Raw genomic sequence first — 25053 nt, 5'->3', positions numbered from 1 at the left:
CCACCAACGGCATCTGCTAGGCCCCACAAGATTCTGATTCATTGGTTCTGAAGTAAAGCCCATAGATTTGCCCTGCTAACCAGCTCCCAGGTGAGGCAGATGGATCAGGCTGATCAGATGGCTACATGTTGAGGTGTACTGTGTTAGAGACCAAGGCCAACTCTCCACGTTCAGCCTGTTTAATAACAACCCCGAGATGTTCTGAAATGCCTATTCAGGCATGGCTCCTCCCTCTGGTCTGAATCATCAGATCTGGGTTGGGGCTGTAGAACTTGTTTACCAAGTTCCCCAGGTGATTCTGACAAAGATTGGAGAGAAAATGATGAGAAACACTGACCTAATTTGTCGGGCAATCAGCTGTTACCTGAATCTGCATTCACAGTACCTAAATTCCACTGCAGCCCAAAGCAGGGTGCCAAGCATTTCTGCAAATGGGTTCATGAGGAAAGCTCCATCTGGTTTTCTTTCCAAGGGCCAGAGCTGACCATGTCACTCTTCTGCTTAAACTCTGATTCCTTGGTGCTAACAAATCTCTGGAGTGGAGCAGTCAAGGTTTTCCCAAGGCAGACCCAGGGCACCCTTTCAAGCCTTACCTCCAGCCACTCCCTGACATGCAGCCTATGCTTTAGCCAATCTAAATCACTTTACATCCCCTAAAAAGAGCCTTCAGTGTTGTTTCTTCATGTTCATTTGTCCAGCTGCTTGCCTTCTACTGGGGAAGGGAGGGACCAAGGGCAGCTTCATGAAGGCTGCATCTCAGCTGAACTTTGAACAACAGCGTGACTTGGGTAGGGAGAGGTGGGAATCAGTGGAGACACAGGACCAGGCTGAAACAGCAGGTCGTGCAGCAGTGGCCGATGAGACTGGAAAGCTAGGCTGGGGCTAAGTGAGAAAGAGCTTCCAATGGTAGTTTGTGCTGCCACACTTTGAGACACGTGGCAGCAGCATGCACACTCTCTGCCCTGCACTAAAAAGACTGAATATCCAGTGATGAAAGAGGGATGAAAACCTCAACATGCCACCCATGGAAAAGAGGGAGATGGAATAATACTCAAAGGAGAAACTGTGGAAATTAAAATGCATAACTTGCGGGGCCGGCCCCGTGGCTGAGTGGTTAAGCTCGCACACTCTGCTTTGGCGGCGCAAGGTATTGCTGGTTCGGATGCTGGGCACGGACATGGCACCACTCATCAGGCCGTGCTGAGGCAGCATCCCATATGCCACAACTAGAAGGACCCACAACTAAAAATACACAGCAATGTACTAGGGGGTTTGGGAAGAATAAGCAGAAAAAAAAAAATATTGGCAACAGTTGTTGGCTCAGGTGCCAATCTTTAAAAAGAAATAAAATAAATTACATATATATGTATAGCAATTTATAAATATAAGAAAATCAATACCTATGAATTTCTAACGTATATAAAATGTAATTTAGGTCTTCATTAACATGGAAAAATTAAGAAATGGAAGACCAGGAATTAAAGATCTGAATTATTTCTAGTACTATAATCGTGAATACTATATTTATTTTCATCACTTTGTAAAACATAGCTTACGTCTTCTAGTTATAACTACATGGAGTTTGTGACTAAAAGAACAGACCACAACTATCAGAAGCCGTCTATTAAAGAAAGGTTTCAGCTTTGAGACACATTTCTCCTGAGTGCTGAAATAAATGCTACCTAATGTCTACATATGTTCGGAATAAATTAGGAAAAGCCTGATAAAAGTGACAGACAGGTCCTCACGTCACTGCTGTCAGAGTGATTCATAAATGAACAAACATTATATTAGTTCTCACTTTAAAGAACAAAATTTGCCAAAATGTTAAATGAGTGTAAAACATCCTTTTTCATCTTAAACAAATATTAGATGAAAAGAAAATATTTCTATTTATTTAAGACAAGTAGTTTCCACACTGGATGCATTTATTTTTTAGATGCAAATATATCACCCTTCAACACACATCCAATAGTTGTAATTTCTGAAAATGAAGTCGGCCAGAGAGCACTGCAATCTCCTTGGCTCAGATGCCTTAATCCTTCAGTGCATAACCTCAGCAGCCCACACTTTCAACACACCAGAGAGGGCTCTGGAGAGAAGTACTGGCTCAGAAAAGGAGAGTTACACTTTCTGGGCGTATTGAGATAAAACAAGATGACTTCTCTTGTTTTACATCAAACACTAAATCTAAAGTAGTAATCCTAACAAGGAATCAGGCAGTTCTGATTTGTACTTTCCTATCTATAGCTACAATGTGACAGGACATAAAAATTAATGATCTCAAAGTAAACTAATTTTACACATGCCGAACATCACATCTAGTTTTTTATCCAAAATAAACAACACAAAATGTAATTTGGTGATCTGAAATTAAAGGATGCAAGTCTTAAGTACCCAATTTTCCAAGAACAATCAACTATAAAAACAAATCAAATACTCAGCATTCTTTTCATACCCCTATAAGTTATTTGTATAAATTAAAACAGTACTTCAAACACATATACAATACAAACTAATGAATTGCATTAGAAACTCTTAAAAATTTTAAACACAAACATAGAAAGATACATAAATTTCTTATAAAAGTGAAAAATATTGCAAACAAAAATAACTTATGACGATATCATGCTAATTCTTAGTGTACAGTACTAGATTACGACAATAAATGCAGAAAAATTTACATGGAGGTCACTTTCTGTAAGTAAATGGTGATCCTTCAAAGGACATTAAATACTTGCTTTTCATTAAGTTTTTTGGGGTTTTCGCCTTGTAATAAATATGTAATAAATATCTTAGCACACTGTACATGTTGAGCACTTATCTTTCTCCATTTGAAAGTCTTTCTCCAGAGTCATAATGTCTTAGAGGCGTCCCAGTGCCTGGGGAGTGGGGATTTTGCAGCAAGTCCATTAACAAAGCAATCTTATTATCTATGTGCTCCTGGAGTTTATACATTTGCTGATCGATGTAGTCCATAAGTTTCTTCTCCATCAGTTCCATATTTTTAGAAAGAATCTTTTCCAAGTAGGAGCAAACAGGTTGCTCTTCCATTCTAAAAATAAATGTAAAAGTAATCATTATCTCTAATATTATACCCCAAACAACCAAACTATACTACAAGCAGTCCACACACATTGCTGACGTTTGTCTCCACAACTGTGCTCTATCTCCTTACGACACATTTCCAGGTTCTAAAATACATACACAACAGGCACCCACAATCCTGAATGCGCAAAGCATTCTTATTTCCTTAATTCGCTAAACATTTAAGCAAACAATTGACATGAGAATATACAAGTGAAGATGATACAATTTCTACCCTCAAAGAACAAGTCTTTAGAAAGGGTCTTTTTGATTCTGAGCTCCAAATCAAAACCGGTCTTGCCGAATTTCAGTCTCATGTATGTCTTCCAAGGACTTCCCCAAGCAACCCTACAATTTAAACAATCTTGTCATTTTTCATCAATGCAATGTGACTAAAGTACCGAAAGGTTCTTTTCTAACCTACTACGAAAACATTTAAAAATGAATGTAGCTGGAATGGGCAAAAGAAAGTAAAAATAAAAAGTACGCCAGTTTCTAAAGTTCACGATGAATGAACACTAGGACACTGAATTTCAGAGTGTAGTCCAAAAACCCCTGGGGTCTCCATGACTTTTTCAGGGATTCCGAGAGGCCAAAAGTAATTTTATAATAATACCGTTACTTGAGCTTTTCATCCTCATATTCTCCTGAACGTACAATGACATTCTCCAGAGGCTACACAATGTGTAATGTTATTGCTCTGAGAACTAATAGAATGTGCGGCTGTGTATTCTTCTGTTTCCTAGAATTTCCTAAGGTAGTACGTTTAGTGTGTAAATAAATATTTTTCTCAGAGATTAACTCAGTTTGCTCTCAGTACTTCTACTGTGGTCTTTCTAGCTATTGATTAAACACGCTACAATGCAACATATAGGAGAACACATAGTAGAAAGCAACTGAAACCTGATACAGATTTGCATAAATTTAAAACAATACCATTCTCACTAAAGTTTATTTGTAGAAAACATATTTTTTCATAAAAATTGTCATGTTACTATATAATGGGTTTACTGTAATTACTTTTGAACAAATAAATATTTTTCTATAACATATAAATAAAGGTTCTTTAGAGTCCTCAATTATTTTTAAAAGCATAAAGATGAAAAAACTTGAGAACCACTACTCTAGAATATATGAGGGAGGGTTTTTAAAAACTCTTTATTTTCAAGTAATATAGATTCACAGGAAGTTGTAAAGATTACTAGAGTTCCCCAGTACCCTTCACCCAATGGTCCCAATGGTCCCATCTTACCTAACGATGGTATAATATCAAAACCCAGAAATTGATGCTAGTACAGTGTGTGTATCCCATTTTATCACATGCAAACAAATTCACGTTATCATCGCCACAATCAAGACACATAACTGTTCCTTAACTACAAAGATCTCCCTCCTGCTACCCTTTATGGTCACATTTACTCCTCTAATCCGCTCCATCCCTAATGCCTGCCAACCACTAATATGGTCTCCATCTCTATAATTTGTGTCAAGAATGTTGTACAAATGGAACCATACAGTCTATGACCCCGAGATTCTCTTTTGTCACTCAGCATAATGCCCTTGAGAGCCATCCAAGTTGTTGTGTATATCAACAGTTGCTTTTTATTGCTGATTAAGCCTCCTGTGATATGGATATACCACAGTTTGTTTAACCATTCATCTGTTTTTGATATTTCGGTTGTTTCCAGTTTTTGGCTATTACATACAAAGCTTCTATGAACAACCATGTACAGGTTTTTGTATGGACGTAAGTTTTCATTTCTCTGGGATAAATGCCCAGGAGTACGACTGCTGGGTCACACGGTAACTCTATATTTAGTTTTCAAGAAACTGCCAAATATTTTTAGAGTGGCTGTCCCATTTTACATTCCCACCAGCAATGTATGAGAGATCCAGTTTCTGCAGATCCTCATCAGCATTTAATATTGTTACCTTTTATAAGACATTTTATTTTAGCTATTTGAATAAGTGAGTAGTAGTATCTTGTGTTTTTTTTTTTGCTGAGGAAGATTTGCCCAAACGTAACATCTGTTGCCAATCTTCCTCTTTTTGCTTGAGGAAGATTCTCCCTGAGGTAACATCTGTGTCAATCTTCCTCTATTTTGTATGTGGGTAGCCACCACAGCATCGTCACTGATGAGTGACATAGGTCTGTGCCTGGGAACTGAACCTGGGCCAGCAAAGCAGAGCATGTCAAATTTAACCACAAGGCCACAAGGCCAGCCCTTCTTGTTGTGGTTTTAATATGCATTTCCTTCATAGCCATGAAGTCCATGTTGATCATCTTTTCATGTGCTTATTTACTATATGTATATCTGCTTTGGTAAAATGTCTCTTTATGATGTCTTTTGCCCATCTTCTAAATGGATCTTTTTTTAATGTTGAGTTTTGAGAGTTATTTCTATGTTTTAAATATAAGCCCTCTGTTGGATTTGTAATTTGAAAATACTTTCTCCCACTTTAGAGTGACGTCAGCATCATGGCGGAGTGAACTTGCCCAGGACTCTCTCCCCTCCAATATACAACAAAAAGGAGCAACCACATTCCAACAAAAAATATCCTAATAGCACAGGAATCCCCAGAGACCCACAGCAGCCAAACGATGGAGGGCGGAGAGGCTGGAGTCCCCCTTGGAGGAGCTAGAACGGGGTAAGAGAGATCTTTGCTCCCTCCCTTAAAGACTGGGGTTGCTGAAAATATTTTCTCCCCAGTTTGTAATTTTAATCTTAACAGGATCTTTCACAGGGCAAAAGTTTTAAATTTTGATGGGGTCTGATGTATCAAATTTTCAATTATCCTGCTTTTGGTGTCACATCTAAGGAATCTTTTCCTAGTCTTAGATCCCAAAGATTTTCTTCTATATGTTATTATAGAAGTTTTATAGCTTTATGCTTTACAGTTAAGTCCATGATCCGTTTTGAGTTAATTTTTGTATAAGGTATGAGGATTCGGGTCACAGTTCACCTTTTGCCCTTTGGATAGGCAATTGCTCCAGTACCAGGTGTTTAAAACACAATCCTCCACTGTACTGCACCTTTGTCAAAAATCAGTTGGCCATACTTGTGTGGGGCCATTCTGGGTGCTCTATTATGTTCCATGGATCTGCGTGTCTGTCCCTTTGCCAATACTACATAGTCTTCAATACTCTCACCATGTAAGACTTGACACTGGGGGGAGGGGGCCGGCGCTGTGGCTGAGTGGTTAAGTTCACATGCTCTGCTTCAGTGGCCTGAGGTTTTGATCCTGGGCATGGACCTACACACTGCTCATGAAGCCATGCTGTGGTGGCATCCCACATGGAGGAACTAGAATGACTTACAACTGGGATATACAACTATGTACTGTGGCTTTGGGGAGGGAAAAAAAAGAGGAAGATTGGCAACAGATGTTAGCTCAGGGCGAATCTTTCTCAGCAAAAAAAAGAAAAAGAAAAAGAAAGACATTGGGCAGCAAGGCAGAAGAAAATAACCTACAAAGGAACCCCTATCAGACTTTCAGTGGATTTCCCTGCAGAAAGCTTACATGATAGGAGAAGGTGGAATGACATATTCAAATCTTTAAAAGACAAAAATTTTCAGCCAAGAATATTCTATCCAGCAACAATATCCTTTAGATATGATGGAGAAATAAGAACTTTCCCAGATAAACAAAAGGTAAGGGACTTTGTAGCCACAAGATCCCCCTACAAGAAATCCTCAAGAAGGCCCTCATACCTGGGGGAAAAAAAGGCAGAAAGGGTCACAAAACACAGAGTAAGTAGATAAATAGGACAGAATGAGAATAGGATAGCAAATATTCAACTATAGCATTAAGCTAAAGGGAAGGAAAACACCAAAAACAAAGATAATCCTGTCTTTTTAACTACAAACTCACAACACAAGATAGAATAAAATACAAGAAAAACAACTTAGGAGAGTACGAGGAAGGGACTGAATTGGTTTAGACTAAGGAAAGAAGAGGTCATCAGAAAATGGACTATCTTATACACGAGATTCTGAACACAAACCTAGGGTAACCACTAAACAAAAAAGCAGAGGAGAGACACAATAATAAATAAGGGGAAAACAAAGAAACAACATAAAAAACTACGTAACTCAATTCGTAGACCAGAATAAACAGAATGAGAAACAAAGGAAATGCAGGAAAACAGGAAAATGAGTGATAAAATGACAGCATTAAGCCCTCAAACATCAATAATCACCTTAAACACAAATGGATTGAATTCTCCAATAAAAAGACACAGAGCAGTGAGATGGATTAAAGAACAAGACCCAACAATATGCTGCCTCCAGAAAACACATCTCAGCTCCAATGATAAAAACAGGCTCAGAGTGAAAGGATGGAAGATACTCTAAGCTGATGGGAAACAAAAGAAAGCAGGTGTTGCCATGCTTATATCAGACAAAGTAGACTTCAAGATAAGACAGGCAAAGAGAGACAATGAGGGGCAGTACATAATGATCAAAGGGACACTCCATCAATAAGAAAGAACACTTATAAGTATCTATGCACCCAACACAGGAGCACCAAAGTTCATAAAGCAACTATTAACAAATCTAAAAGAAGATATTAATAATAACACAATAATAGCAGGAGACCTCAACACTCCACTCACATCAATGGATAGATCATCCAGACAGAAAATCAACAAGGAAACAGTGAAATTAAATGAAAAGCTAAACCAGTTGGACTTAATAGACATATATAGAACACTCTATCCCAAAACAGCAGAATACACATTCTTCTCAAGCGCACACGGAACATTCTCAAGGATAGACCATATGTTTGGAAACAAGGCAAGCCTCAATAAATTTAAGAAAATTGAAATAATAACAAGCATCTTTTCTGATCACAATGCTATAAAGCTAAAAATTAATTACAAGAGAAAAGCTGAGAGAGGGACAAAGATGTGGAGACTAAACAACATGCTATTGAACAAGCAAGGGATCACTGAAGAAATTAAAGGAGAAATCAAAAAATATCTGGAGACAAATGAAAATGATAACATCCCATACCAGCTCATATGAGATGCAGCAAAAGCCTATTAAGAGGGAAATTCATCGCAATACAGGCACACTTTAACAATTAAGAAAAATCCCAAATAAGCAACCTCAAGTTATACCTAACAGAATTAGAAAAAGAACAACAAACAAAGCCCACAGTCAGTAGAAGGAAAGAAATAATAAAAATCACAGTAGAAATAAATGCTATTGAAACAAAAAAGGCAGTAGAAAGGATCAATGAAACAAAGACCTGGTTCTTTGAGAAGATAAAGAAAATTGACAAACCCCTAGCCAGACTTACAAAGAAAAACAGAGAAAGCTCAGATAAACAAAATTAGAAATGAAAGAGGAGAAATAACAACAGACACCACAGAAACACTACAGATTATAAGAGAATACTGCGAAAAACCATATGCCAACAAAATGGATACTCTAGAGGAAATGGATAGATTCTTAGACTCTTACAACCTCCCAAAGCTAAATCAAGCAGCAGCAGACAATCTGAATAGACCAATCACAAGGAAAGAGATTGAAACAGTAATCAAAAGCATCCCAAACAATGAAACCCCAGGACCAGACAGCTTCCCTGGGGAATTCTACCAAACTTTCAGAGAGGATTTAATTTCTATCCTTCTCCATCAATTCCAAATTATCAGGGAAGATGGAACACTTCCTAACACATTCTACAAGGCCAACATCACTCTGATACCAAAGCCTGACAAGGACAACACAAAAAAGGAAAACTACAGGCCGATATCATTGATGAACATAGATGGAAAAATCCTCAACAAAATTTTGGTAACTTGAATTCAGCAATACACCAAAAAGATCATACATCGTGATCAAGTGGGATTTATACCAGGGACACAGGGATGGTGCAACATCCGCAAATCAATCAATGTCATATACTACAAAAACAAATTGAGGAATAAAAAGCACATGATCATCTCAATAGATGCAGAGACAGCATTTGACAAGACCCAACAGCCATTTTTGATAAAAACTCTTAACAAAATGGGGATAGAAGGAAATTACCTCAACATAATAAAGGCCATATATGACAAAACCACAGCCAACATCAGACTCAATAGGCAAAAACTGAACGCCTTCCCTCTGAGAACAGTAACAGACAAGGGTGCCTACTCTCACCACTCTTCTTCAACATAGTACTGGAGGTTTTGGCCAGAGCAATTAGGCAAGAGAAAGGAATAAAAGGAATCCAAATAGGGAGAGAAGAAGTGAAACTCTTGCTGTTTGCAGATGACATGATCTTACATATAGAAAACCCCAAAGAATCCATTGGAAAACTAAGAAATAATTAACAACTACAGTAAAGTTGCAGGGTCCAAAATCAATTTACAAAAATCAGTTGCTTTTCTGTACTCTAATAACGAACTTACAGAAAGAGAACTCAAGAATACAATTCCATTTACAATCGCAACTAAAAGAATAAAGTACCTAGGAAAAAATTTAACTAAGGAGGTGAAGGATTTATACAATGAAGACTAAGACATTATTGAAAGAAACTGATAATGACATAAAGAGGTGGAAAGAGATTCCATGCACATGGATCGGAAGAATAAACATAGTTAAAATGTCCATACTACCCAAAGCAATCTACAGATTCACTGCAATCCCAATGACATTCTTCATGGAAATAGAACAAAGGATCCTAAAATTCATATGGGGCAACCAAAGACCCCAAACTGCTAAAGCAATCCTGAGAAAAAACAACAAAGCTGGAGGCATCACAATCCCTGACTTCAAAATGTACTACAAAGCCATAGTGATCAAAACAGCATGGTACTGGTACAAAAATAGGCACACACATCAATGGAACAGAACTGAAAGCCTAGAAATAAAACTGCACATCTAGAGACAGCTAATCTTGGACAAAGGTGCCAAGAACATATGATGGAGAAAAGACAGTCTCTTCAATAAATGGTGTTGGGAAACCTGGACAGCCACATGCAAAAGAATGAAGGCACACCATCATCTCACGCCATACACAAAAATAAACTCAAAATGGATCAAAGACTTGATAAGTCCTAAAACTATAAAACTCCTGGAAGAAAATACAGGTAGTATACCCTTTGACACTGAACTAAAAAGGATCTTTTCAAATACCATGTCTTCTCAGACAAGGGAAACAAAAGAAAAAATAAACAAGCGGGAGTTCATCAGACTAAAGAGCTTCTGCAAAGCAAAAGAAACTAAGATCAAAACAAAGAGACAACCCACCAACTGGGAGAAAATATTTGCAAATCATATATCTGACAAGGGGTTAATCTCCATAAGGAACTCACACATCTGAACAATAAGAAAACAAACAGCCTACAGCCTGATCAAAAAATGGGCAGAGGATATGAACAGACAGTTTTCCAAAGAAGATATACAGATGGCCAATAAACACATGAAAAGATGTTCAACGTCACTAATCATCAGGGAAATGCAAATCAAAACTACACTAAGATACCACCTTACCCCTGTTAAAATGTCTATAATCACTAAGACTAAAAATAACAAATATTGGAGAGGGTGTGGAGAGACGGGAACCCTCATACACTGCTGGTGGGAATGCAAACTGATGCAGCCACTATGGAAAACAGTATGGAGATTCCTCAAAATACTAAAAACAGAACTACCATATCACTCAGGTATCCCACTACTGAGTATCTACTCAAACAACTTGGAATCAACAATCCAAAGTGACATATGCACCCCATATTCATCGCAGCAGTATTCACAATAGCCAAGACATGGAAACAATCCAAGTGCCCAGTGACTGATGATTGGATAAAGAAGATGTGGTGTATATATATAGAATGGAATACTACTCAGCCAGAAAAAAAGACAAATTCATCCCATTTGCAACAACATGGAAGGACCTGGAGGGAATTATGCTAAGCAAAATAAGCCAGACTGAGAAAGACAAATACCAGATGATTTCACACATATGTGGAATATGAACAAACACAGGGACAAAGAAAGCAGTTCAGTGGTTACCAGGGGAAGGGGGCACAGGGGATGAAGAGGAGCACTTATGTGGTGACACAAGAAATAATGTACAACTGAAATCTCACATTGATGTAACCTATTATGAACTCAATAAAAAAAAATCTAAGCCAAAAGATTTAAACAGTAAGGCAAAATAGTTAAGCCAGGACTATGACTGGAGTTCAGAATTCCAGACTAGTACAATATTATGACACATTACATCTACATAAAGGATGGGGAATATACTAAATACTTAGCCACCCCTCAATCAAACCAGGATTGCCAAAAAATTGGAATTATGAGATCAGGGAATAAGGGCCTGTAACCTACAAATAATTATGAGCTTAAAAATGTTTTGATGACTCTGGGGGCCGCACCATGGCCAAGTGGTTAAGTTTGTGCTCTCCGCTTCGATGGCCCAAGGTTTCGCCAGTTCGGATCCTGGGCACGGGCATGGCACCCCTCATTAGGCCATGCTGAGGCAGGATCCCACGTGCCTCAACTAGAAGGACCCACAACTAAAATATACAACCATGAACTGGGGAGATTTGGAGAGAAAAAGCAGAAAAAAGAAAAGATTGCCAACAGTTGTTAGCTCAGCTGCCAAACTTTAAAAAAAAAAATGTTTTGATAATTCTAAAATTAGCCAGGTCAAACATGATCTACAAAGAAAATCCATTACAATGGCTCATTTAGTAAAATCAGGGAAAAAATGTACATAGTACTGTTCCTGCACTCCCTCTTCATTCTCACAGATAACTTTCTACTCCAACTTCTTTTGGACACTTGTACCCCTTCCATAAAATACTTGAGAAGTGGTCAACATCACCAGTTTTAGGTACTTCTTTCAAAGCAATCCATTCTACTCTGTAGAATATGTACTTCCTCTAAGTGTTAATGGTAAAATGTAAAAGCTCCTAAAATTATCTCTGGAAACATTTTCAGGCAGTAGTTACTGAAACAAACTTGTTTTCTTCCAGTTGATTCTCCTATGTACCAAATCTAAACCACATTTTCTTAAAATAAATACTTACGCAACACCAACGCCTTCCCCAGGCTTGGTGATGTTTTCCGGCCACTTGGTGTTATGTCCCACACGGAGATGGTTAACTTGACTACATAAATTCTGGAGAAAAGGCAGCAGCTCAGAATTTGGTATATTTGAGTTGTCACTTGCTTTCTTTGATAGGAAAGAAGATACTGCATTTTTCAGATCATTCTCAAGAAGAGAATGATTTTGCGGCACAATTTTACGCTCTTCAAGGTTTGTAATATTTCCTCCACCAAGTGGCTGCGTACTTTTATCAATGTAAGCTTTTAAGTTTTCAGGCACATTTCCAGATGTCAATCCAGTTCTAAAAGGAAAAGGTGTGGACGATGACTTGCTGAAGGCTCCTGAAGTAGACGATGATTGTAGGTCAATCATATGCTTGTGTCCAGTATTTCCCAAAACCGACTGAAGCTGCTCTCCAATGGGAATACAATTCTAAGCAAGGTAAATACAGAAATGTTACTAGTACTGTTAATAATAATAACAGCTAACTTTTGGAGTAATTTAGAGTTAGGCAATGTGCATTCACTCATTTGATCCTCAAAACATTTGTATAAAGCAGGCCACAATGATTATCCAAAAATTAAGTTGAGGAGACCAAGGCTAAAGGTACTTGGTCATGGTAACACAGCTAGTAAGTGGCAGAACTGGGACATGAACCCAGGCCACCTAACTCCAGAGTCAGGGCTTTTTTTTTTTCCCCAAAGATTTTATTTTTTTCCTTTTTCCCCCCCAAAGCCCCCCGGTACATAGTTGTATATTCTTCGTTGTGGGTCCTTCTAGTTGTGGTATGTGGGATGCTGCCTCAGCATGGTTTGATGAGCAGTGCCATGTCTGCGCCCAGGATTCAAACCAACGAAACACTGGGCCACCTGCAGCAGAGCACGCGAACTTAACTACTCGGCCATGGGGCCAGCCCCCAGAGTCAGGGTGTTTAATCGTTTCACTGTTGTTTTTCCTAAGAAAATATTAAAATACATACTAGCATACTTAGGAAAATTGCACTGGCATATTTTAATGTTTCTACTACAGAGGCCCCCTTAATTTATAGTAATAAAATGTAGTATTCTCAACTGAGTCACAATAATAATTTTCATAGAATTAAATATCATCTGTCAACTTTCACAAACGGTAAGCCAACCTAAGGATATCTTTTGCAACTAGTTTTCATGGAGGATACACCAGATGTTCTATGGGTACATATGTGACATTTTCACTGATGAAAATGAGCTACTTTTTGGCTATGTCTGCTTTAATAATTTGTAGGATAATAGGTGATGTTTTGTTGCCTCAACTCAACTGGCTATGCTATGTTATTTTCTGAGAAGATTCTGGGTCACTTTTGAGAGGAGGTTACAGTGTCTCCTATACAGGTGTGCATGTTCTTGTTATGCTCTTCAATTTTTCCACAAGAGAAAAGCAAAACTACCTCTATATAGTCTAGCTAACTGTTAATTATATGGCTCTATCCTAAATTCCAAACATAGAACTCTACTAGGGATTCTTATCGGGGGATATCGTCTTATACTCATTGTTGCTCAACATCTAATGAGAGAGACTGAGAAGAGTATTACACAAGATTAGCCAAAGAAACTCAGTCCATATATTTTTCAGATATTAAAAAAAATGATTCCTGGATTAAGTCAGTCCAAAATTCATTCATTCAACAAATATTTACCAGAAATCTACTTTGTGTGAGGCACTGTTTCAGGCACTGGAAACAAGACACTGAACAAAACAAAAATTGTTGATCTGTGGACCCTATATTCTAAGGGAGCAGGCTGAGTGAGACAACAAAGACAAACAGACAATACAACATGTAGATGAAGATGGTGATAATTACTTTAAGGAAAGATAAAGCAGGAAAGGGGAATAATGAGAGCCAGGAAAGCCGGTGGGGTGGGAGCAGGAGAGTCCCCATGGAACTTCTTTTACTGAATGGCACTTTGGAGGAATGCTCTTTATAAAGAAATGTTATCTTCTTCTATTGAATGCAAGTTTCAAGTAAACTTTAAATTATTCCTAGAAGATGAAGAACTATATACAATCATATATACAAAATTTTAAAATTAGACAACTTGGAGGAAAGGAGCTTTACTCAATCATAATGGCAAAGCTCAATGATTTTTGGCACTGGTATAAATACTGCAAAAAAACTTTATGATAGAAAACTGAAAATTCTACACAACCAGCAATCATATTTACAGTGGAATCAATGTCAAAATTGTACGTGACAATTAAATTTTGCAGAAATTTTAAACAGAAAAATCCAAATGCAAATAAGGTATTTGCTATGGGAGTTTTTCTTTTCTAATACATCATAATATTTTGATTATTTATAAGAAATTCACTGATTATAAAAATTAGTCATATTTTTCTCAGATGAAAGCTCTTAAGGTGATTTTTTTTTTCTTGGTATTAAATATGAAGAAATTCACAAGTGAGTCTATGTGGCAGTACAGTAAATGAACCAACTTTAGCTGCTTGTGGCCATTCTTCTGCTTCCTTTCATTTGATTCTATTTAATTCTTAATTTTCTTTGCTGTGTTATGTTGCCTGGCAAGGCACATCAAACCCGCTTGAAAGTAGGCAGAGGAATATGTATAAAATAATTTATATATACTTATTGCCTAGGGTCTGTGTCATGTGTTATGTGGAAAATGGTTATAGAGCAGCCTAAAAGAACATGAAAGCATTTATGTAGAATTATGTCCATATACTTATATATGAATATGTAAAGAACTATGTATATGTGTGGACACATAAGTTCATAGATGTGCACATATATCCCTAGATTTCTGAAAAATTAAGCGTTTATCTCTGAACATCTTGTAGGATTTCTGAAAAGACTAACTTGTTTTATTATAAAAATACAAATAAGGGGCTGGCCCCGTGGCCGAGTGGTTAAGTTCGCGCGCTCCGCTGCAGGCGGCCCAGTGTTTCGTCGGTTCGAATCCTGGGCGCGGACATGGCACTGCTCATCAGACCACGCTGAGGCAGCGTCCCACATGCCACAACTAGAAGGACCCACAACGAAGAATATACAGCTATGTACTGGGGGGCTTTGGGGAGAAAAATAAAAAAATCTAAAAAAAAAAAATAATAAAAAAAAAAAATAAATAAAAAAAAATAAATAAATAAATAAAAATACAAATAATTATCACCTTAAAAAAGCAAGAAAAAAGATTTTTATTCCAAAGGTGATAAAAGTAAACAGTGTAAATCTTGAATAACTGAATATATCTTCTTTGAGAAAATGGGGCACATCCTTTCATTCAGATGACATTAAATGCTAACTATATGCTAGGCACTTTGATACAGAACAACTATTCAATTATTCTAAATTGCTAAAGCAAAAACAAATCAAAGCCTGCAAACCTGAACTTCCAATACAAGGAAATAAGAAAATAGCTAATCACAAGGCACAGGTGAAGCAGGGAGAGGTTCAGGGCTTGTAAGGCAGCTCCCCAGGTCCTTTCTTTCCCCTTCAGGACAGGTCCTGCCCAAATTAATCTATGAAGGTTCCAAACAATGTGTGTGGTTACAGCACTTCCACAGAAGGAGCAGTACTGATCATGGAACATCCCTACCTGATACTCAACAAATAGTTACACAGCGTACATGACATTTTCAGGGAGACTTTCCATAGATTCCTGGTTTGTTAACAATAAGCAGTCCTAGAGGACCAGGTATACGCTGTAAGAATCATTCCACAAATACAGCCTCCCCACTAAGAAGTCTTTTATTAGCATGTTGAAAAGAAGATTGAACTGTATCACCTTTCTTCCCCAGGGTGTTCCCCAAATTTTCCCATATGCAATTATTTAGCGTGTATGTGGGGAAAGCAAGTTATAACACATATGTTGGGTGGGAGGACTTGTAGTGTTTCTATATGCATAGAAGACTCTAGAAGGATACACACCAAGCTGGGGAATACATTGAAAGCTGGGAAAGCACTTTTACAATTTACTTAACACACTTCTGAATTGATTGAAATTCATGGCAAAGAAAATGTATTACACTTTTGGAATTAAACCAAAAACAACTTAAAGACATGGCAAAAAAAACTACTATCCATGTTACTTTTTTTCCCAAAGTTAAGTTTTTAAAACATAAAAATCAGTCCATGAATTGATTTTATTTAACTCATTAACCTCCTCTAATGTTGCCAAAATCTCGTGCAAAAAACTAATTTCTTCTTGTTTTTACATTTTCAATCTCTATCTCCACTGGATTCTTCCCCTCAAACATTTGTTCTTAAACTACACTATGCCTAAGACTCCCTGGGGGATGCCTATCTAAAATACTGATTCCTGGATCCCACCCTCTGGGTTGCAGATCATTGGTGAGGGCCAGGCATCTGCACTTTATAAACATTCCAAAGGATTCCGAGGCAGGCTCCTTATCTCTATCATTCTTGAAACAAATCCATTTTACGCGGGATACTTTCCCATTCCAACTACCCATTTACAACCTAATTCCTCAAAATCTGATTTCCATCTCATCATTATTCAAACTGATGCCCTGAAAATCTCCAAGGAGTACTTAGTTGATAATTCAAGGGGAATATATATTGTATATTTATTTGGAGCTATAAACAAGACAGACCAGGTCCCTGTTTGCGTGAAGTTTATATCTTAATGAGATAAACAGACCAATACATAAACAACAAAAATAGCCAAGAAGGCTCTGATGAAAATATGATATAGATTTGGAGGGAAAGGCTAATTTAAACCGAGTGGTTGGAGAGGGTCTCATTCAGCATGTAACATTTAAGCTGAAATCTGAATAGAAAGAAAAAGCCAGCTATGCCAAGGTCTGGGGAAAGGGATTCTGGTGAAAGAGAACAGTTGAGGGTGTGAAGGGCCTGAGGTGGGAACACATTTGGATAAGCAGGGAATACACACACCTGAATGTCTATAGCAAGGCATCTAGAAGTGTGGTGGGAGATGAGGTTGAGAAGACAAGGAGGACCCAGATCTTAGATGCCAGGGTAAGGAATCTAGACTAATTCTGAGTGTGATGGGAAGCAATAGGGGGCTTTACACAGGGGAAGGGCAAGTCTGATTTACCCTTTGAGATCATTCTGGTTGCTCTGTGGAGAACGGATTGCAGTGGAGCAGGAGGACCAGTTAGGAACCTCCTGAGGTAATGAGATGAGATAATGGTACCAGAGAAAGAAAAGTATGGGGTCTGGCCCCATGGCCTAGTGGTTAAGTTTGGCACACTCCGCTTTGGCGGCCCAGGTTTGGATCCTGGGTGCAGACCTACGCTATTCATCAGCAGCCATGCTGTGGCAGCAACCCACATACAAAATAGAGGAAGACTGGCACAGACGTTAGCTCAGGGTGAATCTTCCTCATCAAAAGAAAAAAAGTATGGACCTTGTTCTTTTTGAAACTCTCCTTTCCATGGTTTCCATAATCACCATCAACTCTCCTATATCTGCCCACTGCTTCAACGATATTTGTACTTAATTAATATTGGTAAATCTCACAAAGTTACATGAGTTTTTCATTTGTACTATTTCTTTCAAACGTTCACATTAATCCTATGATCTTAGCAGTATTATCATTTAGATCATAAACATGAAGAAATTCCTCAAAAGGATGAAGTAATGCCAAGTAAGACAGAACTAATAATGTCAGCAGCAGAACTTGAATTCAGGTCTCCTGACAAATCTTTTCTCTTGCTACTTTATCACACAGCTGTCTTCCACTCTTCTGGTTCCTTTTTCCTCTCCCTATATTCTTACCAAATGTAGCTGCTCTGAGGATCTTTCTTCCTTGCTCCAGCATCTTCTCTCACCACTTTCCTTATCATCTCCTAGGGCTACATCTCTCATCTCTCAAACTTCCCTTCCATTCCACCACCCCCAATCCTGTTTCCAAATGCTCACATCATCCAAGGTAATGTTTTATTCACATCTGGAACTCAATTTTCCCCATATTAAACTCCTTTTTCCCAAAGTAGCCTCCTCCCTTGGGTTCCATTTACATTATATTATTGGTATTGCCATATTCAAAACTGCAATTTCACGTCTGACACTATTTTTCTCTCGTAATATCAGTATTAACTTAGTTGTCAAGTCCTAATCGCTCCATTGTTTTAGCACCTCTCAATCCAGCATCATGTTACTATGTCCACTTTTAGACCCTCTTTAACTTTCATCTGGATGAGGGAAAGAACATGTAGCTGCTCTCCTTATAGTCTCCCTTTCTACTGATTCATCTCTCCTTCTGATCCATCTTACACATAACAGTGAATTGGAATTTCTTAAAATGTAGGTCAAAAACACCTACAAACTTTTAAAAATAGCATTCAAAGCCCTCTATGATCCAGTCCCAATCTACTTTAAACTTTATCACTTCTTCACTTAAGAAAAATGAACTTCTATACATCTCCTAGCTATATCCTATTTCTTCTAGTACTGAAGATTTAATCCATACTATTTTCTCTCTCTCAAACTGCATCTCTCCAAATTTACTTGCCTAATCCCACACTTCTTCTTTAAAGGCCTAGATAAAATGAGACCATAGAGATCATTAAAGACAGGCTATTGACAGATGATCTTTGAACCTTTTAACATGCTCAAAACAGTGCCTTATTCACTGAGAAGGTGCCGAATAAACACTTGCTGAATGAAAGAGTGAGTGAATTCACGGGAAATTGTGAAGATCTGTAACAAAAATATTTTGTAAGAGAGTAGGTGTACCAAATGCTATTTTATAAAAGTAAACAAAAATAAATCAAGAGTAAAAGTTCAAACAAAACATTTAAGTCGCTACATGTCCTTATAAAAAGCTATTATTTTGACATTTTTAATGGTATCTGAAAAGAAATCCATTTCTACTTACCTGCTGCTGCAATCTAACCATATTTATCAGTTGCTGAGCTCCAGGTGATAACTTAGACCCCATGGACTCCATGATGGTTTGGACCCTGTCAAGGTCTATCCTTGATCCTAGAGCCGGAGAGTTTGTTGAAGAATTTGCTGAAACTGGCTTCAAGTGTACGACAACTTTACTGATGAACACACACTGCTTTTCACCAAAGGAGAGCAACTATTACAAAACAAAAAAGTTCCAGAATAATATTAAAAAATATTATTCCAGAAAATAAAAATATTAAAAAAAATATTAAATCACTATTTAAGGTCACTTTTTTGTATAAACTAGCAATAGTGAAGTATTCAGGAAAGCAAATATAAACTTTAAATACATTTTCATTTTTAAGTTTTCCCTAAAATTGTAATGGTCAGCATTTCCATTTATTATGAGGCTCAGAAGAACAATTTACATTTAAAAAAATGTTATTTTTAGACAGAAAAAGTACATAGAATATACAAAAGCGGCTAAAATAAAGTTTCATTTACTGAATTAAGGAATAAAAATAAACTATACCAATCCGAGACCTTAACATACCATAGCCAGCTATACTATTATTTAATACAAAATAAGGCTGCTCAGAAGCCCTTTCAAAGTATTTACTGAAATACTAAATATGTCAGCCTTTTAGAATTTAGAATTATAAAGGAAAGTCCAGATGGTCTAACATAACCTGCTGGTTCATAGATAAAAAAGATGAGGTCAGGGGTGATTTTCTAACTTATGATAGGATTACCCAATTAGTAAAAGTCAAGCTTGGAACCTAGCTCTTCTGGCTTCTAAAGTGTTGTCCTGTCCAATGCTTTTTGGTGCCTCACTTCATCCATGTTTCTGAACCAAAAGACATTTTGTGTGTGATACGGACAACAGAGTAGCAAAGTGGAAAGGGAACAGGATTTAGAATCAGACAGACCTGGGTTCAATGATGACTCTGCTACTTAGAACCTGTGCAACCCTGAGCAAAGACCAAAACCTCAGTCAGAAATAAAATGAGGGAGGGTAGTAACAATGCTTTCACATAGTTGCCTGATGATTATGTGTTAAAATTCCCAACACCTACCACTAAGTGCTCAAAAATATGCATCAGTAACTATTATCTTTCACTTTCATATACTATTGCCCCAGAACAAGCTTTAGCAAGCCCTAAGATTTCTCTCGATGAAACAACCCTTTGCACGCCCATGTACTTCCACAGAACAGTTACAAAAAATACCTTTAGAGACACAAACAGAACCATATGTAACACGAAGACACAGGTCAAACCAGACCCATGATCCAAGAACTCTGAGTGTGGCACCAAAGAGGTGACTGTCCGCAACAATCAAGGAATCTCCTCATTAAATTTATAACTTACCTCCTAATCTCTCTACTATCCCTTTTCTGCTTTTTAATCCCCATAGCCTTTCTCACCATTGAATATAGTACTTATTTTACTTGTTGAGTTGGCTTATTTTCTGTCTTACCCACTAGAAAATACAACCAACATGAGGGCACTCATTCCAGTTTATTATATTACTGCTAATTCCTACATGCCTGGTAGAGCATCTAGCATCAGTAGGCACTCAAATATTTGTTGAATGAATATTTCATGTTGAATGAATGAATTACTTTATTCAAATACATTTGGAAGCTATTAATATATACTATCTAAAACAATATTTTGGAATAATCAATTCTGTAAATTTGCTACCTGCCTGTTGTGAAAATCACTTATTTTTTTCTTATTCTCGTCTTTTCTTTTTTGAGGAAGATTAGCCCTGAGCTAACATCTGCTGCCAATCCTCCTCTGTTTGCTGAGGAAGACTGGCCCTGAGCTAACATCCATGCCCATCTTCCTCCACTTTATGTGTGGGACGTCTACCACAGCATGGCTTGCCAAGTGGTGCCATGTCCATACCCGGGATCTGAACTGGTGAACCCTAGGCCGCCAAAGCAGAACGTGCACACCTAACTGCTGTGCCACTGGGCCGACCCCTTATTCTCAAGTCTTATAACTCTGTATGAAGTAATTCGGCGATAACAAGATTATAAAGATTTATTTCTTTTTAAAAAAAATTTTAAAAACAGCTTTATTGACATATAATTCACATGCCAAACCATTAACTCATTTAAAGTGCACAATTCAATGGATTTTAGTATATTCACAGAGTTGTGAATCACCACACCATCACCACAATTTTAGAACATCACCCCAAAAGGCAACCCTGTACCTATTATCAGTCACTCCCCTCCCCTCCTCCTCCCCAGCCCTAGACAATAACTATCTACTTTCAGTTTCTATAGATTTGCCTATTTTGGGCCTTCTACACAGATATGGTATCATACACAATGTGGTCCTTCATGACCAACTTTTCATGTAGTATAATGTTTTCAAGGTTCATCCATGTTTGTAGTAGGTATCAATAATTCATTGTTTTTATGACTGAATACTTTTCCATGGTATGAGTATACTGTATTTTGTTTATCAATTCATTAGGTGATGGATATTTGCATTTTTTCCACCTTTTGGCTGTTAGGAATGATGATACCACGAACATTCATGTACATGGCAAGGATTTATTTTTTGTAGTCTTCTAATTTATCCATGAGGTAGTTCTAAAGAGATAAAGAGATTTGCCCCAGGTCACTCAGCTGGTAGGCAACAAAGCAGAATTAATATTCTGGGCCTACAACTTCCAGCCCAGTACCCTTCCCCTGGACTCTAACGACATCACTGAAATTCACCTCTACATTTTTCACACTTAAGACACAGTCCAAAATCCCTTTAACTTTTAGAAGCTCTTCTTTATGACGTTTCTAATTCCCTTCCATCTTTCTTAATAGAACAAAGCCAAACACGGTTGTGGTTATCTTGACACAATAGTTTTATATAAAGATAACCAAGAACTAAGTTGGATTAACTGTATTACCAAACCAACAGAAAATAAGTACAAATTATACAAAAACATTTGCAGTTGTCAAATTAGTTAAAATTTAGTGATGACTTACCTTTATTTTACAAGCCTGAGTGGAGGACTCCAATTTTAAATATTTTTTGTAGAGAATAATTTCATGTTCACTAAAAATAAAATAGAATTTAAATTATTTTAATTTTTAGTAGTTACATTTAAAAATGAATTATTTCCAGATCATTACTTAAATCCTGAGATTCAATTTGTCTGGTAAAGGACAGAGTTTGGGGGCCCCTACTTAAGTGACCTGGTTATAAGCACTGGTTTCTGCCTGTGGGAAAGAATTAAATCAGATAATCTATATCAAATCATGTAGCACAGAGATATAGTAAACCTTAATAAACGTAGCTACTATTTTCAATATGCACAGTATACAAAATGGTCCATATTTTGAGTTACATTAAGAAGAAATCAGGGTAGAATCTTTGTATAAAAGCCTAGAGAAAAACCAAACTACAACATGCTGAATTAGGGGTTACACACGTCGGTGTGGCAGAGTCTTGGGCCGGGCACCATTTGTGATGGGCTTCTTTCCAAAAACATGTTTTCTAAGTTCCAGACTGACTGCCAGACTCAATTCTGGAAAACAGACCATTGTGAGTTCAGGGAGAAAGCCAAAAAGCAGCAACAAGCACTGCGCTCTCCAGTCTAAACAGTCCAACTAGTAGGACCCCCACCGAGTCATCTCCCCTTATTAGCTCCATATTTCCACATTTACAGAAATGAGAAAGCTGATCTAGACGGTCTTTAAGATCCCTAGAGACCTAAATTTCTACGCCTGCTGCTATGTTTTGATTCTCTCTGCCCTGATGTCTGGCGCCAATATGAGAAGCAATAAACGCCGCACAAGCTGAGGACGACAGACACACGACTGCGGACGATCAGCCCACATGCAGAAGGCGCCCACCTGCCGCCCAGAGCACCGCGAACACTCTGGCCCCTGCCGGTTCCACAGTACTCCTCTCCCAAGTACACTTCCATGTTTCGGGCGGAACTTAAAACGCCCACAGAAGCGATTTCTTCCCCGCCCTCGGGGTCACATCGCAGGTAAAGGAAGCAGGGGTTTCCATCCCGGCCGCTCGGGCTGCTCCTCAAAACCACCAGGTCCGGCCTGAAAAGCAAGGTGTTCGAAACGTCACCCAGGATCGTCCTGCGAACACGGCCCATAACGCGCTCGTGGCCGCGGGCCTCTCCCAGCTCACGTCCCTCCGCCTCTGGGGTCCAGCACCGTGCCGGGTGCCCCCACACGCTCAGTCACACGGACACGGGGGCTGCAGGCATCGGGGCCTCCCCGCTACCGGGTCCTGCGTCACCGACGGTCTACGCAACGCCCTGGAACTGTTCTCATTCCCACAGAAACTGCACCGGCACCGCCTGCGCGCACAGCAGCGCGGAGCAGGGCACGAGGCACAGGGGCGTCTTTCCAGCTAAGCCGGCGGGGCTCCTCCACGGCTGGCGCGCTCCCGCCCGTGCCGGCCGACAGGGGCTTCCGCGGGTCGGCGGGAGGGCGCGGACTCCGAGGCCGCCAGGGCCCTCGGGGCCACAGGCCCGCCTCAGGGACGCGCCGAGACGCCGCGTTGCGGGTCGCCCCACGCTCCCGCCCCGGGCAGCCGCCGGCCCGCGGACCCGCCCCCGCCGCCGGCCCTCGCCGCCCGCAGACACCTGTCGCCCGTTCTGCTCCCGCAGGGACCCCGGGCCGCACCCTCTCCCTCACGGCCCCCGCCGCCCCTCACCGCTCCCCCGGGAGCGTGGCTGTCACCAAGCGGCACCCCCAGTCCCGCCGGCCCGGCGCACCCCGGGGCAGGCGGCGCCAGCAGCTCCTCCCAGTCGAAGTCCCGGGCGCCGTGACCAGCCCGGGCGAGATGGAGGCTCTGGGCCAGGGCCCCGCATGCGGCATCCCAGGAAGAGGCCAGCATCGGGCGGCGGGTCAGTGCCGCGTCCCCGGTCCCGCTCTCCATCGTGCCGGCTCCAGCCCAGGCCGGCCCCGGAACCTCTCTTCTAGCGCTTGGGTTTCCGCCGGGGCCCAGTGGAAGAGAAGAAGCAGAGCAACTTCCAGCTCGCCTGGCTTCAAGGAAACCCAAGAGCCGCCCCTACCCGCTCCAGCTGGGAGAGAAACGCCTACTGGAGACACGCATGCGCATGCCAAGAGGCTTCCAAACCGGCGGGGCGAGCTCAAGCGCGGAGCATGCGTACTGACGGCGCTCGGCCTACCGCTGGAGCTGTGCGCAGGCGCGGTGCGGTGCGCGCGGATGCTGGGGCGGTTTTTCGACGTTGCGGCGGAGAAACAGCAGGCGGTGTGGCCGGCGGTTGCTAGGCGGCTGGGGAAGGTTGGTCCAATGAGGAGAGTCGGTCGTCAGGTAGATGTGGTGTCGTCCGCCACGTGACCTGCAGGGCGTCCTCCCCACCCTCACGGCCTCTGGATGGGAAGCGGTTACACGGGGCGACGGGGCGGCGGGGCGGCCCCGGAGTTGGGTGGTCCTCTCCCTCGTCATCCTCCCCACGCACATTCTGGCTCTCTAGGGTGGTCAGGGGGAGGCTTGAGCGTGGGGGCCGGAGGCCCGGGCCTCCGGCTCCCACCGGACCGTGCAGGGGTGCAGCCGAGACAGCGGACCTGGGGCTCTCAGGCCGCAGGAACCAGGGTCGCCGGGGTTGGACGGAAGATGGAGAAAGACCCAGGGCAGGGGGGCCCGCACTGCGCGATCTGCTCTCCTGGCCCTGGCAGGAGCGAGCAGAAACGGGGCCCGGGGTCTCTGGTGGAGTAGAGTGAGCTGGGCACTGCAGGACCTTGAAGCTTTGGGGCCAGAGAAGTGGGAGCAGATGGAACTTTCTGGATGCCTGGCGGGGTAGGAAGGTAAATGGTGCCTCCCCACTACCGTTATCCATCCTCTTCCTAAAGAGGCCTGTGCGGATAAGTTTTCCCTCTTTTCAAAGAAAAAAGCAAATGAGATTATAGAAAAGTGGAACGTCGGATTTTTAAGTCCTTAATTGTAAAGGTCCTAGTTTGCAAAGATTGTTTTACTACTCCAGAGTCATTCTAGGTTGTCTACGTCAGTATTTCTGGCCTGTATGTCCTGCTT

General features: G+C 40.2%; 2 protein-coding genes across 9 annotated transcripts in view; one reads left to right on the top strand and one right to left on the bottom strand.

Annotated features, from left to right (window-relative positions):
- Nucleotides 1–1910: 1910 nt before the first annotated feature.
- LOC103560223 (ATPase PAAT-like) lies at nucleotides 1911–24261 on the bottom strand. Of its 4 annotated transcripts, none has more exons than XM_070631784.1 (6): nucleotides 23771–24261; nucleotides 22884–23087; nucleotides 22014–22083; nucleotides 18996–19202; nucleotides 12122–12573; nucleotides 1911–3055 (listed from the first exon to the last, which is right to left on the bottom strand). In XM_070631784.1, the coding sequence occupies exons 1-6, from the start codon at nucleotides 23932–23934 to the stop codon at nucleotides 2821–2823; spliced, it is 1332 nt and encodes a 443-aa protein (XP_070487885.1). In that variant the 5' UTR covers nucleotides 23935–24261; the 3' UTR covers nucleotides 1911–2820. The 4 variants fall into 4 exon arrangements, with proteins under 4 accessions (XP_070487885.1, XP_070487904.1, XP_070487890.1 ...); XM_070631803.1 differs by having other exon boundaries at nucleotides 24071–24196; XM_070631789.1 differs by having other exon boundaries at nucleotides 23710–24120.
- The window catches only part of PSTK (phosphoseryl-tRNA kinase), a 41312-nt gene continuing 40450 nt past the window's right edge, over nucleotides 24192–25053 (top strand). For 3 of the 5 annotated variants that reach the window (XR_011543471.1, XM_070631894.1, XM_070631883.1), the window contains exon 1: nucleotides 24204–24333. The gene's annotated coding sequence lies outside the window, so the exon portion shown is untranslated. Of the gene's footprint in view, nucleotides 24334–25053 lie in introns of all 5 variants that reach the window. The other 2 variants (XM_008534214.2, XM_070631873.1) reach the window with 2 other exon arrangements.

This window comes from Equus przewalskii, chromosome 1 (genome assembly GCF_037783145.1).
Source record: "Equus przewalskii isolate Varuska chromosome 1, EquPr2, whole genome shotgun sequence".
NCBI classification, from domain to species: Eukaryota; Metazoa; Chordata; class Mammalia; order Perissodactyla; family Equidae; genus Equus; species Equus przewalskii.
This window is presented reverse-complemented; position numbering and strand designations above follow the sequence as displayed.

Excerpts from the sequence above, each read along its gene's own strand:
- LOC103560223 (XM_070631784.1), bottom strand. The coding sequence starts at position 23,934 with ATGGAGAGCGGGACCGGGGACGCGGCACTGACCCGCCGCCCGATGCTG. Across the intron at positions 23,088-23,770 it reads CTGGCGCCGCCTGCCCCGGG|GCCGGACCTGGTGGTTTTGA; the intron begins GTGCGCCGGGCC and ends CTTGCTTTTCAG. Across the intron at positions 3,056-12,121 it reads GGGGAAGGCGTTGGTGTTGC|AATGGAAGAGCAACCTGTTT; the intron begins GTAAGTATTTAT and ends ATTTATTTTTAG.